Source organism: Lutzomyia longipalpis, chromosome 3, assembly GCF_024334085.1.
Source record: "Lutzomyia longipalpis isolate SR_M1_2022 chromosome 3, ASM2433408v1".
Lineage (NCBI taxonomy): Eukaryota > Metazoa > Arthropoda > Insecta > Diptera > Psychodidae > Lutzomyia > Lutzomyia longipalpis.
In genome coordinates this window covers 24,306,447-24,322,859 of record NC_074709.1, presented here as the reverse complement: position 1 = coordinate 24,322,859, position 16,413 = coordinate 24,306,447, and the positions used below count along the sequence as shown (strand labels likewise).

General features: G+C 37.6%; 2 protein-coding genes across 3 annotated transcripts in view; both read right to left on the bottom strand.

The window, feature by feature from the left end:
* LOC129792881 (activating transcription factor 7-interacting protein 1) overlaps window positions 1-16,413 on the bottom strand; it is a 481,750-nt gene that overhangs the window by 66,724 nt on the left and 398,613 nt on the right. The gene's annotated exons all lie outside the window — the stretch shown is intronic.
* The window catches only part of LOC129792936 (cyclin-dependent kinase 14), a 118,811-nt gene that overhangs the window by 7,790 nt on the left and 94,608 nt on the right, over window positions 1-16,413 (bottom strand). For both annotated transcript variants that reach the window (XM_055832385.1, XM_055832386.1), the window contains exon 4: window positions 5,014-5,210. In XM_055832385.1, coding sequence (XP_055688360.1) covers window positions 5,014-5,210 — 197 coding nt within the window. The remainder of the gene's footprint in view (window positions 1-5,013; window positions 5,211-16,413) is intronic.

The following is a 16,413-nucleotide window of genomic DNA, read 5'->3' as shown; positions in this document are numbered from 1 at the left end:
ATGTCCTGACATGGGTGGACAAATGTTCCTCCTTCATTTTGCAATGTGATACATCAATCGAGAATTGATCATTTAATATTCACACAAACCACACTGATGTAATCTTCTTTTTACTCCACCTATGGGTACACTCGATCTAAATTTTCCCCTTTTGATTGGAAAATCATTACATGGTGAGATTGCATCACTATATGGTACTCTCACTGGCAGGTCAATTACCGGGATATTATGTTTGTATTGATAAGTTCGTATTTGCATTTATATGTTATGATTGCCATAATTGACATTCTATGTACGTACATAGCAAGACTTATTGCTCATTAGTCAGAGAATGCAAAGCTTAGATTATTAGGATCCTTCACCATATCCTGATTAAATCAATTTTAGTCATCGAACCGTTATGAATAATCCCTAAGCTTGATTGAATAACAAATCCTCTTTGAGAATGCACTGTGATCATTTTCTCAGTTGAAATATTAATAAATTTTAGGTACTCTCTGTTAGAGCACTTCCAAAGCAATATACATACAAATATACACCAACGCATCGCTCTTAATTATTAACTGACATAGTAAATGTAATTATTGAACTTTATTGGCAATTAGCCGGAGGGGTGTGGTATCAATCTTTTCTATGGTATCACCCCATACTCCATAAGAAGCAATACCATCTCTACACCTTCTCGTTAGCTGATGCTATATAGCGGAAATATGACTACCAGTGAGCACACCACTTGAGCAATTTTAATTATTTAACAAACTTTTGCACTTGCTGCCACTTTGGTGGTGAAAAGTTGCGGTGAAAGAGGGCATGAGATTCATTAGAAAGAGCAATAAAAGGCTTCGTTAATTATTCTCGAAAAGGTATGTGCGAGGTTCGTGTGAGGAAAAGTGTTCATTGAACTTGAGTTATGAATAGTGATATAGCAAAAATTACTTCAAAAGAACTCTAACAAGGGATGCGTAAGAAATGTGTTATATATGAACGATATGTACGTACCTACATAGAAGTTTACACTACTCAACAAAAGTTTCCAGGTGAGCAAAACTGGTTTATTTTTTAAGATTAATTTAGAAAAATTAAAGAAATTCATTTCTTTTTTAAAAATCATTTATCCTTGAGTTATATACAGTTACGAGAAAAATAATACGACCACTAATATAGGTTTTAAACGTACCGCTGACGTCAATCATCAATATCTCAGGCTGTGAGCGACCGATTTTGAAAAGTAGCATAGATTCGGAAAGCTACATTTATCCCCTATATAACGGTGGTAGATTTTCGAAAATCGGCCTATCCGTTTAGTTTTGGTAGAGAATTGAACAGAAAGTGGCATTTTTGGTATGAGTCTACTTGAACGACTGTCAAAAATCATCCCCTCAACCGATTTTGATCACTCAGGCAGTTTTGAACAGGGGAAGAATGTAGCTTTCAGAGTTTTTTTTTTTAATTTTGAAAATCGGACACTCAGAGAAAAAAAGTTTGGGGGGTTTTTGTGAGTGGTTCTATTTCAATAATTTAAGAGTGAAAATGCTTCCTTATTTACACATAAGTTTCAGAACGAATTTTTGTAAATTTATAATTTTATTTTAAACGTTTATTTCAATTTAATTGGTTAAAGTTTAAAGGCTTATAACTTACGAAAACAAAAAATTTAAAACCTATATTGGTGGTCTTATTATTTTTCTCAGCACTGTATGTACCTACAGGAACATAAGCTAATCTATTTTTATGTAAATTTCCATCAAAAGTACAAACAATTTCCTTTAGAATTATGTAAAACAGAAAATGAATTCATTAGGCTTGCTGTGTGGCAGTTTTTCCTCATTTTTTTTTCTTCATTTCAATTTCTAACATACGAAACACAGTAAATCACCCTCAATTAAACTGTACGAATTGAGCGAAAGAGAAAAGTTTGACAACTCATAATTTAGCAAATTAATTCCTCTCGTTTTTTTTTCATTCAAACTTGCAAAAGAAACAATGAGAACACGCCGAGGCAAAAAAAAAAGAAGAAGCACAACCCAGTAAATTGGATGGAAAATAAAATTTAAAGTTGTATGCCCCATTGAATGGGCACAAAAATTTATAATTTATCCCCTATATGTCTCCCTATTTCGGAAAAGTTTAAACACAATTAAGGAAGGGACTTTTATTTCACTTGGACTTGCAACAAAGGACCCGTCTTTGTGAAAACTTTTCCACGCCCCACACCACATTCCACGAATTCTTTATGCAACTTATGTACATCTATATTGTCGTGTAGTGATTATGAAGTTTCACCGCCGCTGCACTTCTTACTTCCATTTAATGGGGTGTGGGAGGAGTGGAGAACTTACAGGCAAAAGTACACCACTCTACTTTTCGAAGTGAAATAGAGGGAGTAAATTGGATCTTTAGTAGGTTGCCGGAAGAAAAGTATCTTCCTATCCAAGTTACTTAGCGAGTCTTCGCCATGGCATTTGCAAACATTCATGTGCCACGATAATAACTTAGCAACAAACATTGCGGAAGGATGCTCGTAAGGATTGGTGAGAAAACTCAACTATGTACCTAATAGTATTATTTTACTTATATATTTGATCTTTATTTGTCATTTTCTTGTACCTACATATAACATTTTGAATAAGTCAAATGCAAGAAAAATAAAATCCTACAATAAAAAAACAACGTTAAAAAGAAATATTTATTTTATAGGAATATAAAAATTGATAACAATTTTATGTGATACAGTGATAAAGATATTTGTACGTTAAGCAATAAAAATTGCAAAGGGGAGGATTGTTTGTCAACAGCAGGAACATTTTCATTTGATATTAAAACTTTGTGGCTTATACAAAGATTTTTCTTATTATCATTTTAAACCCTTTCGAAACCCGATTTTTGAAGAATTTTAATGTTTTTCCAAGTTAGATATTCGTAAAAATTAACGCAGAGGACGCCAAAGAAGACGTTTTACCTGAGAAATGTATTTTGAGAGCATTCAAGAGCCACATGTTTCTATACTTGACGTGAAAGCGAAAGGGTTAACGATTAGTTAATTAATTTGCTAAATATCTGCAATTTTTTTTCCTTCCATTCGTTAATTGAAATTGTCTATAAAATTTGACAGCTTAAAAATGAAAAATTATTTTAAAATATTTCTCTCGAGTTTTTTTTAACCAATACTGGAAAAATTATATTTTTCCAGCATTCACGGTATTGCCCGTATTTTCCAAATCATATTAAACGAATACTTGGATAAAATAAAATTTGATTGGTTATCTCCAGTAGCACCATTGTATTGCATTTTTTATATATATTTCTGTGGTGCTTCAATTTTTTTTAAGAGTCTCTATTTTCCACATAAAAATTCACTTCAAAAGTGATTGCAATTCTCTTGTAACAATTTTTTACCAATGTGCACAATGTGCAGCATTTTCCAACATCACCAGCACAACCATATAGCACTATGTACAATGTACAGTACATACATACATATATAACCAGAACACCCAGAAGAATAGCTTGAAGTGAATTTTCCTCCAATGGGAACACTTCAACCCTTCATCTCTCATGAATCTTCACAGAACAAACACCAAACAATTTTCAGTGACAACGACGAGGTATAGGCAACAGCAAAAAAGTTCTGAATGGGAAAGAATTGTTGGAAATTGTGTGGTTAAGTTTTTTTTTGTGCATTGCTTTTCTCACAATGCACCAATTTTTTCTTCCTCTGTGTGTGATTTGCATTACTAAATTTTTGCTGGGAGGTACATAAAGGAAAATGTCCACCACATTTTGTGAAAATAAATTTGATGTAAAAGTACCATTTGGGCCATTTTGGAGTATTCCTGCTGTTAATGTTTTTATTCTAATGAATTTCTCATCCGGTATTCGACTTTTCCTCGCAGGAAAAACTGATTGTGTCACAGTCGTTGTTGGGAAAATTAATAATGGAAAATTGGCGAACAAAGGGATGCTTATTTGAATGAAATTATTCGGATTTTTGGAGATCTGAATAATTCTAATGTGAATAATATTTAGGATATTAGCCAGGAGAAATCATAAGATTGGTTTTCAATCCTAAAATGGCAAATATTGAAAGGCAAAAGCTTAAGAATAATATTTAATTCAAGCCGAAAAATATAAAATAAAAGCATAAAAACTACTAATTTTTTACCACAGAAATATTCAGAAGATAAATACCCTTTGTTGGCGAAACAATTAATTTTGTTTATTGTATTTTTATAACTGAAAATTTGAAATAACATCTCTAAATTTTCCTTCAATAAAAGGGCTAAAATGATTTTATTTATTTATTTAAATGACGCTCAAAATTAACTAAAAATAACAACTTAAGAGTGGAGATTTATGAAGATTGAGACTCTTTACCCTGCTCTTTTAACGAAAATTGGACTTTAATTAAACGTTTGACATTTCTTTAATTTTTACGTCTCTTTTTCAATGTTAAACATTTTTTTTACAACTTTTATCATTTCTTTTCTAACGATTGAAAAATCTTTTATAAATCTTCATACTTTTTTTTTTGAAAGTTTGACGTCTTTTCTAATGTTTCTAATGATTGACATTTCATTTCTAAGATTTGACATTAATTCTAACTTTTAAGGTTTTGTTTTTTTTAAACATTTGAAACTATTAATTTTAAACTATTTTTTACCTTCTAAAGAAAAGCTTCTACCTGAGCTTTTAAGTTGCTCAAAAGGGTATGTAATGATATATTATTTTATAATATATATTTTTTTAATCGTAATATCGTTTATTCTACATGCGTTGTGCCCTTAATTTACCCTTGAAAAGAAGAAAAGCCCATCTTCAGGGCAAAAGGACGCAAAAAGGACGTGATGTTTATTTTAATTGGGAACAAGACAACCCTTCAAGGAGTCTCCACACACACATATGATAAGAGACATCACCGTGACGAAGTCTCTGCTATTGACAGAGGACAAGAGCAATGGTCGTGCTATGTTCATACATAGGCAGGCATGTATATAGATGAAAAATTTTACTTACCCCAAATGCACTGAAGCGTTTCCGTCTTGGATGTGGGTCCTGTTTGTTGAGGAACACTTCGGATTTGGGTCTGGGTGGCTTCTTCGGTCGCATTATTACCCGAGTCTCTTCCCTAATATCGTCATCGAGCAGTTTGCTGTCGGATGACACTGACAATTGTCGTTGAACACGTTCATGGTCGTTGACTCCTGTCCAATCTGATAAAGAAAAGAAAACAACAAAATTATTTAAGAAATCCTTGAGGTAATTTTGGATAAAATTTTTTGTTGGCATTTTTTTTAGCCAAATATTGTAAATTTAATTAAGATAATGGGCACCATGTCGCAAAGTGTAGGATTTCTTCTTATTTCTTTTGCATCGTTTGCAAATGCGTAGAGCCTATGTACAAGAAATGTAGATATGTATATGATATCAAAAGCAATTTAAACAAAGAAATTTCAATAAGGACGAAGGTCGTCCCACTTCATCCGTGCACCTTCTTTTGAATGTTAACTTTCTTTGACGTCATCCACAAACAAGCTTCCTCAAGTTTCCATCTTCCGCTCTGCACCCATGTGAGTACACATAATTTTATTAATGGATCAAAATTGCGCGTGGGATGAGATATAGAATAAATTTGTATTAAAATTTTCATGGGAGATACAAACTAAATTATACATAGTTGTTGAAGTTAGTTTTAAATGAAATTCTCTCCCAACATATCTATCCCAATTTGTTAATTCGTCTGCGTGTCATGGGGAGTCAAATGGCCACACAACTTAAATTGGAGATTGGTTTTCGACATAAATCGAAGGGGAGAGGAACATTGATACAATGGGGAGATATAAACGAGGAACAGGGTCATTGGGTCATAGTTATGAATATAGAATCCCTTGTGCTCTCTCACCCCAATTGGTATCTCCATACAAATCACTTTTGGAACTTTGTGCCATATTGATGTTCTAGCGTATCAGCATTGTGTGTGCACAAAACGGGTGTAGCAATTTCCCCCATTCACTCCATAGACATTTTGACTTAAAAATAGGGTGTCGGGTTTAGCCCCAAATGTACCCCCAATTTTGTGCAAAGTGGTCAAATCTCAGATCTTGACTCAGCATTTTCCTGCCTATATTTACAACAAACACAATTGTAAGCTTTAATTTATACACATAACTCGTATAAACAGAGAGAAAATTTCTCACTAAAAGCTGAAAGAGAAACTTTCCTCTTTCAAATTTCTTTGTGTCTCTTGATCCTTTAATACCGTTTTCGCATTACATGCCAGCCTACCAAGCCTATATAGCACAACACACCCCCACATTAATATTAATGACTTCCCCAATTTTTGCCTTTGTACCGCGGGCTCTCAATGTCAAGTTTCGAAATTTGCTTTATGTATCATCCTTCCTTTTACCATACATACACATTTATATTTCATCTCTTAACCTACTTTTTGGTACATTTTAAACACCCTGTACCCCCACAAAATGGTTTTATATGGAAATTTAAGAGAAATATAAAAGATATTTATGTTATTCTCGCATTTGCATGAATTCAAAATATATTTTGCTGTAACTTTGAATAAAGTTTTATCGTGTAAAGTTTTTCTTTTTTTGGAAAAACTAAGAATTAATTGGTAAATTATTCAAAAAATTTATTTAATTTTTGGAGAATTTGGGATTTTTTATGCTTAAAAATATGTGCTAAACATTTCCAGTAATATGGAATTAATTTTCAAAGGACATGCTTTTTATTACAATATGGAAAATACCATCAATTAGTGGCTTTGATTAACTTAACCCTTACCCCACATAAAATGTTCCGATAATAAAATTTTATTTTATTAAATACATATATACACTACACGCCAAAAGTTTCTGGGCAAGCCTAAATTGTGAATTTTAAAAGGAAAAGAAAGAGAATTAAATTAACTTTCAAACGATATTTTATTTGTAAAAATCGGTACACTTATGGACGTCTTGCAAGGTATTAAAAAAGATTTATTTTTAATATTCGAAGGTTTACCAAAACGGCTACCAAAAACTAACGGCTTAACCGATTTTCGAAAACTTATCAGATTTTGAAAGGTGAATTATGTACCTTTCCGAAATTGGCGGATTTTTGAAAATCGGCTGCCTAGAGCCTGAGATAAATCTACTTGAAATTTACTTTATAAAATAAACAATTTTGTCTTGTTCGAAAACTTTTGTATCTAGCAGTATTATGTAGATATATTTTTTTCTCATTTGAAGTACCCGAAGTAGGGGCTTCATGGATCTGGAGGACTCCGCCCCCTTTCAACTCCCGGCACTGTACCCAAAATGTCACATACACTAACGCTCTGACTCCTGATGAGTCTTACCACTTGTATCAGCCGAGGCGGTCTGTCTCCCTCCTCGAAAGACACCCCTAACAGTGCATTGTGGGAGAAGAGAGAGTCCTCTTACGCAAAACAGCCTAAGCTGAAGGGGTAGGCATTCGGGCTTTTTGAACACCTTTTGGGGTCATAGAACTACACTCGGCCATTCCTGAATTTCGACGTCCTCGGCGAAGGATTAAATGAATCAATGATTTGTAGAGGACATCAGCCTATCTCTAACCCCACCTCACTCTTCTATCTCCCATCTCCTAACCTAGTAATCCTATCCCATCAAGCTAACCTAAGCTTGGCCTGTATCTCTTTGAAAGTTTCCTTTCCTTTACTCGGGTCATTCTGATGTTTAGCGTGCACGCTTACCAATTTTCTAGTAACATGTTACCCTTCTGGTCCCAAGGCCCTTCGCCTTTCTTCAATCTGCTTCAACAGTTCCTTCTGTAAGCATGTATACTGCATATTGACGTTCTCACATATCCGTTGAGCTAGCTTTGTCTTTGAAGTTCCTTTACTGCCATCTCCTTTCGGGTTCCACCTGTAGGCAAGTGCAGGTCTTTCACCCATACACATCCAGGTTAATCGGGGTTATCTCCGGGGTTTGGTGAACAATGCCATGCAGCTATCTGGGAGGAAGTTTGGCAGACGCGTCTGCCAGGCGGTCCCAGAGGCAATACACAGTGACAATTGCTCGCCCCTTTGATTACCCTGCTGTTCAATTCCATACATTTGGACCTTCATTGTCCTGGAGTCCGTTCAAGATCACAAGATGGTGCGTGCATGTGTCTGACTCACCACGCCTACAACATTCAACTATGTGCACTCTGTCTGCCAATGAACTCTTGGATCTGAAATGATACTCAACGATATTTTTAATTTCCAAGGATCTACTTCTCACTCTCGAGTTCATCCCAGAAATTAAAGCCTCTGTGTTCTTTTATTACATTTTATTCAGAAAAATCGTCATCTCTCAAATCCACTTCCATTTCCTCTTCTAATTCCTCTAATCCTTCAGGAACACCACACCTCTTGAGGCGATCAGCTGCATATATGGCCTCAAACGGTCGTATTGTCACTTGTGTAGCTGGGGTGTCCTTTATCAAATATCTATCGCGACCCACCACTTTGGCAACAATGTAGGGACCTCTGTATCTGGGTATCATCTTCCTTGATCCTCCTGTCGCTGGAGCAGTGTATCTAACCAACACCAGATTTCCTTCCTTGAATTGTGTGGGCTTCTTCTTCATCAGATTATGTTTTTCTGCTTCAACACGTTGATGCTCCAACATCCTTGCTTCAGCCTTGCTTCTTAGGCTCTGCAAGTCTTCCATCGCGGTGTCTGTTCTTTCTACTGCGGTGGTCACAGCAAATGACAACAGATTCTCCCGTTGTTGTCGAGGATTGTACCCCAACAAGAGCTGATAGGGAGTCTCCCCTGTTACTCTATTTATTGATGAATTGATTGCCCATTGCACAGTCGGCAAGTGTTTTGCCCAATCCTTGCCAAGCTCATCTTCTGATAGGCAGCGTAATGAGTCCTTGACTACCCTGAAGATGCGTTCTACCTGACCATTGGCTCTAGCAGTGGCCACAGCCACAGGGGAATGCTGAATGTTATTCTGCTTGCAGTATTCCTGGAATTCGCGAGATGTGAACGCAGACCCATTGTCGCTCACTGCAATGCATGGGAGTCCGAAGAATTGTGATATTTCATCCAATGCGCATCAGTTGCTGCTCTGCTGAAGTATGCCACCGGACGTAGGGGGTCGTTTCCGGTACGTTGCATTAGCACACTTCCTATTCCTAGCTTTGATCCATCGCAGTGTAGCTCATGGAATGCCTCTGGGTTGTAGAGTGTCAACAGCGGTTCACTTGTGAGAAGCTTTTTGATTTGTAGAAAAGCTTTTTCCTGACTTTCACTCCAAGTTATTGTCTTCTCTTGATGAGCTTCCGCCCCTTTCTGTTTCTTCAACAATTCCCTCAAGGGCTGAGAAATCTTTTGAAAATCCGGGATGAATCTCCTGAAATATCCTGCCAGTCCGAGGAATTGACGCACATGGCGCTGGTTCTGTGGCTTTGGGAATTGTTCCACTGCATGAACTTTGGCTTTACCCGGCGACATGCTTTCCCCATTGATGTCATGTCCCAGGAAGTTAATGGAGGAGTGTAGGAATTTACACTTACTGAGTTTTAAAGTCAGGTTGTGCTTCGCCAATTCAGCAAATAGCTTTTCCAACACCGCCAGATTTTCTTCCACAGATGTAGTAGCTACGATTATATCGTCTACAAAACAGTGCAATGTATCACCCTTTAGTGGCTCTAGCACATGGCTCATTGTGCGCATGAACACTGCAGGGGAATTGGCGAGACCAAACGGCACCCTATTGAATTCATACTGCCCCGATGGTGTGACAAAGGCAGTGAGATATTTAGATTGTTCCTCCACGGCAACCTGGTGGTATCCCATCATCAGGTCAACGGTGGAAAACACTGCTTTTCCCTGCAGCTTATGCACCTCCTCTTCTACGGATGGCATTGGATAATGCTCCTTGACAATCAGTGCATTTAGTTTACGATAATCCACACATAGTCGCAGATCACCGTTCTTTTTCTGCAGAGCCACCATTGGGCTTGCAAATTCTGATGTGGACTTCCGGATAATGTTGTTGTCTAGGAGCTCCTTTAGGGCCTCATCCACCTTTTGTTGCAGCCGCAGGGGAATGCGATAGGGAACATATCTCACCACCTTTGCGTTGTCCTTGAGGGAGATCTTCATTGGGAGCTCAGCATTGTGCCCCAACTCCTTGGAAGACAAAGCAAAGCATGTGCGGTACTTGTTGACCAGCTGCACAAGCTTATCCTTAGCCACGTCATCACCTTTGTCTCCAAACTTGAGATCCTCCATCTTCAATTCCCGTCGCTGCATCACATTGTTCCTCATTTGGTCCTCACGTGTCTCAAATGTCGCGTCTACAGTGGGGATAATTGTCTGACTTCTCCTTTTGCTTGCTTCCAAATAATTTTGTCCCAGCAGCAAAGGAAATTGTTGGTACTTTTGGGGCACAACATGTATTTTAATTCTGCAGTACCCATCTCCTGATTTTACACTCGCGCTGGTGGCCCACAATGTTTTCCTCCGTCCTCCTCCATACACCCTAAAGTGGATGGCACGTCCTTCCTTCAACAATCCCAAACTTGTGGCCACGTTTTCCTGCAGCAGGGAGATGTCGCTTCCGCTGTCCAGGAGTGCGTCCAATTTCGTCCCTTCTAATTCGATTTGCTTGAGCGATTTGCGGATGGGGCTCAGGCTGGTGGTACGCTCATGCACCAGCCTAACCCGAAAATCCTTCTTCTCCGGGCACTTAGACGCCAGATGTTTATCAGAGTTACAGATGAAACATCTTTTCTGCGTCTTTCCCCAGCGACTTCCACCCGATTGTCCGGATTGGGGCTTCCTTCGCTCAGTCTTGATGGCATCATCTTTCCATGAATTGCGATATTGACGATCGCGTGATCTTCCCCTATAGTTCGGCTTGTGTCTCCCTTCACAGGAGCGGGAGCGATCTCGCCTTGGGCTTCGGCTTAGATGTCGGCGATCCCTGCGTCGTTCTCTCATTCTGTTGTCCCTCTCGCGTGAGCGGTTCCTCTCACCTCGACGGAAAGTTCCACGCACTGAGTAGCGATTGCGTGAGTTGTGATTGCTGTCATCAAGTCGCTTTAACGCCAGCATCAGATCAGGTATTGTTTGGGGATTGGTGCATGTTAATGATGAGCGCTCTACATGCCCCGGCACTCCCTGGATTATGTATTTTATTATTAACCGTGTAGACAGTCCAATGCGCTGGCCCAGGGCATACTTGCCCATGACATAGGCCTCCACCGGTTCATCCCTCTTGCGGGTGGCCTCCATTTTCACCATGGCGCTCAAGTCGTCCACATCATCCGGGAAGAATTTTATAAGTGCCTCTTTTAGCTTGGGCCATGTATATGCCAAGTCCATGTTTCCCTCCAGCCATGATCGTGCTGCCCCTTTTAGCCTCATGGTGGCTATGATTACTTTTTGTTCATTTGTAATGCTGAACTGGGCGCAGCATTTTTCGACCATTTCAACCCATTTCTGGGCTGACAGGGTTCTGTCTTGGTCCGGATTAAATTCGGGAAGCATGGATTCAACTTCCCTTTTTCCTATGGACATGCCCAATCGCGGCACAGTGGGGTATTCCCGTGTTTCCGGGAAACCCCTGAATACAGAGCTGTCGGTCTCACTGAGCCTTGGTGGGACCTCACCATGCTCCTCGGCATCTCCAGGGTTATTTCTCCTGGTTGATGTGAGCCAGCGTTGGAATTGCACAAGAGTTTCTTCGTCCATTTCACTAATCACTTTTCACTTAACGCGTGTTGCTTGACTGAGAGCGATATGCGGAATGCTTTGTCCCGAGAGAAACGCAGAGTGCTTTGCCTCGACAAAGAAGACTTAATGCTTTGTCTTCCTGATGACTCACACATTTTCTCAGGACTTGGAAATTTTCCACTCGCCCGGTTAATTTACACAAAGCTTACTCACCGCCTTCGGCAATTATCGTTTACCCTCTTGTCGGTCGATGAGTAATCCTCACTTTCTCCTGATCCCGGTCGATCTCGTTCCCCTTCTCTCTTCTTTTCTTTCTAGCGATCTGAAAAGCTTCAGTTGCATTAGTATTGGGGTTCTTTTTCTATGACTGGTAATTTTCCACTCTTTCGTTCTCAATCAGCATCATTCATGGGCCCCATTTCTCACACACATACATACGTGCATACATACATACATATATATGCATGCCCACGCCATGTCTTTGCGATTAGAAAAAGAATACTTATCTTTGTGAATTGCTGAATCCTTTTTCCATCTTTACACTACACACTTGGGGATCTGTTCAGATCCCACTTCTGAATGAAGTACCCGAAGTAGGGGCTTCATGGATCTGGAGGACTCCGCCCCCTTTCAACTCCCGGCACTGTACCCAAAATGTCACATACACTAACGCTCTGACTCCTGATGAGTCTTACCACTTGTATCAGCCGAGGCGGTCTGTCTCCCTCCTCGAAAGACACCCCTAACAGTGCATTGTGGGAGAAGAGAGAGTCCTCTTACGCAAAACAGCCTAAGCTGAAGGGGTAGGCATTCGGGCTTTTTGAACACCTTTTGGGGTCATAGAACTACACATTCAGAGGAATTTCAAATTTTTTGCACGTAGTACTTGGAACGATAAAAACGGAAAATAAAATAAAACACACTCAACTGCTATATGCAAAATGGGAGGATAATGGTTGGTAAAAAAAAGTCCAATTTCATTATTAAAACTGGGCCACGTAATTTTTCTCTCATTAAATACTTCTACTATAGGTTGAGAATAAATCCCATTGGAAAACTCTGGCAATTACATAGGAATTACATAGCACGGATTTTACCAAAATGGCTATGAAAATACTTTTTTTTGTGCTAATTTTTGGTAGGATGAGTTGAATTATGATGTAAAATAAAGGTAGTGCAGTACATAGAAATTACACCCAATTTACACTGTAAACGTTGAATAAAATTATAGAATTAATTCATAAAGGAACTTAAATGGAATTCGCCCAAAGGGGTTATTTACTAAATAATAATCTTCCTTTCCTCTCAATAACGAAATCCTCCTATGTGTTGAAATGATAAGCACAATTGTTAAAACGTAAAATATTATTTATGATCAGAGTAAAACAAATTAAAATATGTGAAATATACTTTATTGTCGGGGAGTTTATTGGCATATGGAGTTTATTTGTACTTCATACTAAACCACAATGGACCACCGAGGAAATTCTGTGCTACACTGTTTATGCAGCGTTAAATGATAAATGATGATAGTTAGCGAAAGAATAAACAAAACAGGGAAAATAAGCTTAATTGACGTTTAGCCAGCTCTAATGACGAAGCGTGTTCATTAACAGAAGTGCAGTATAAATATTCTCATGGTTTGGGGGGTACATGTTATAACAACGCCTGAAGCATTAAGCTTTAAACAAGAAACATCATCATAAAAATGTAGTATTTCATTGAAAAAAAAAACTGTCTGACATGGATTCGAACTTGCGCCTTTTAGATTGATAAACTAATACGTTGATCTCTTACCAAAATGGTTCTTACATTGATTCTTAAAGAATTAAATTTCAAAGAAAATATATCAAACAAAAAAATTGATTTTTCTTTTGAAACAAAACCATTAAACCTTCATCAAATTCTTAGGTATCCTTTTCTCTCGTAGTATAATAAATTGAAATTCGAAATTGATAGCTCCCGTATTGACGTGCAATTTCAATTTACTTTAGGCCATTTTTTATGTTTGAATCCTTTCGCTCTTGGGAGGTGAATAGATTCTCTGCCTGAAGTGAACTAATGATGATACCTCCTTTCCTTTCGGACAGAAGAAGGATACACTTAAGTTTTGTGATTTATCATGGTGCCTATTGTAACTTCCGGGTGCTTCATTCCTTTTAGCATGCCCCCGGAAAATTTTCCTCAAGTGCTCATCTCAGATAAATTTATCCTGTTGTGAGAGGAATCTCCCCCCTTCCCGTACAGTGAGTCGCTTTTCCCGTAAATAGTATGATTGCTGATAATTTTATATATCACGTTGCGTTTTATTAATGCTATATAGCATTCTGTGGAAAAAGGAATAGACGAGGGTTGGGCCTATATGTGGAGGAAGGGCAATAAATGGATAGGCTTTAATTGGCTCAAGGTGGAAAATGGATCATTAATTTGCGTTTCACATCGCTCTGGCCTCGAATATGGAAAGACAGACATTTTGCAAATTGGACACCATTATTTAACCAAATACATACACACACCCAATCTACCACTTTGCACACCATTTGGGGGCTACTTCAGCTAATGGGCAATCTGAAAAATGACCTATTTCTACCCAAAATTGCCTATACCTTGATTACATGTGACCTTCCACACTGGGGGTCTGTTAGCGCGCGGAAAAGGTGCAAAAGTGCCAATGCTGAGGCGATAAAAAATGACACTGTGAATTCATTTTTCTTCCTAAACTACCCATAGAATTACCTAAATTGGGTCACTGCCAGTGCTAAAGGTAAAAATATGACCAAAAGGGTATTTTTGTATGATCCATAAATCTGACAGCACCTGATGGAGATCTGTATATGATTTATGCTGATGCTTCGTCGATGATTTTTGACAAAAACATAAAAATGACGTCATTCTTTGCATTTTTTGATAATAAATCAGAGGAAAAAGAAAAGTCTGGTACTAACACGGTACTAATACGGTCTGGTCTAAACGTATTCCGATATTTTTCCCAAATAAGGAATTTCCTCAAAGGGTTATCTTCATGAAAATATACGAATTTTTAAAAATATTCGGGATGATTTTCCAACAAAAAAAAATCTACAGTTATAAAAAAAACAAGAAAAACTCAGATTCATGAGCGAAAGCTTAAAAAGTACCTACTAAATACAATATAAGCTTAAAAAAATTAAATTCACTAGAAAAAACTTATTCGTTCTTTAGTCCTAAAAAGTATAAACTTGAGGATCAAAAGCCTAAAAAAAGTAGCAAATTCAAGTCTCAAACGTGCTAAAATCAAGCCCAAATAGTAGGTACTAAATTCCAGAATAAAAAGTTCAAAATTTATTCCGAGAAAGTTACTGGTTTTCCTTAGCAAGAAATGTTTATTTGAATGAGATTAATCGAATTTTACCCCAAGTACTATTCTAGGGTAATCTACTTCTTTTATTCCATAATCTGATTTTTGGAAAGATTTGAAAGATTGTCAAAATATCTCAATATTCGACATATAATCACCCCTAGAATCTTTCCGTATAAAATCGAAAAAAAAATCCTTTCGAATTTTAGAAGCTTTTTAAGAATTTATCCTAATTTTACGAGAAAGCTTCACAGCTTAGAATTACAAAAGTTTTAACATATATTTGAGAATAATATATAGTAGCTATATACAAATGTAATTGTGGTGATTTCCCTGAGAATTCGTAGAAGAGCATCGAAAGTTTTAAGTGTGAGTATTAACAAAGTTTAAAATATCTTTGGTCTGTGGTAGGCTTAATGGTTAAACTATTGCCTAAAATGACTCCACGTACGTAACTATCAGTCAATTCCTGAGCAAGCATTCAAGAATTCACTTCATTCTCTCATGCTCCAATGACGAGAGCTATGTTCTATGTGGTAAAATGGGTAAAATAGTCTTATACCCATCTAAATGGTTCTGGAGCACACCATATGGAGATTGTATGGAGAAAATGTTGTGGCGTAGCAAAGAAGTAGGTCGTCACGGGGGCGGATGATGCCAAAACGTGCTTGTGGGTTGCATTTAACCATATATGTATGTAGTATACACAGTGGAATACAAACGATCAATGTAGAGAACCTCCTCGGTTGCATATGCATGTGTAATTGCGGAAAATTCGTTTTTGCCGTGATTTCTCTCTTAAAATTTCCACAATTGTTAGAAATTTTCCACTTGGATGAAGTAAAATGCTCACTTTTGGGGAGCTTTCGAAAAGCTCCCACATGGAAATTTTCTCTGTTTTTGTTCTACATCATTCATCTTAATCAAATTCCCCCATGATTGCATTTTCGTTGCACACAAATGGTTTACCAAAAGTCAAGCTCTTTTGATTCTTAGTCTTTTAGTTTGTTTATGTTTTTATGCTTTTTTTTCTTTCTTTCTCTGTATGGGTGTGCATTTGGTATGAATGGAATTTTGAAGGAAAATGCATTTGAAGCAATTCTACCACAAAATTGCTCCCCATTTTCCCACCACCTTTATTGAGGTGAAAGTTTAAAATGTGACCTGGAAGTAGAAGCAATTTGGAAATAGAACTGAAACTTGGTTAGACCAGGTCCGAAATACCTTCAGGTGAGCATCCATATGAGAAAATTGGTGCCACGTATGAAGGTTTTTTATATGGTGTGAGGAAGGATGCTTCTTCCACATTGAAGCAACGAAAAAAAAAATTTTTTCTATCCTTTTTTTTGTGAAATGGGATGC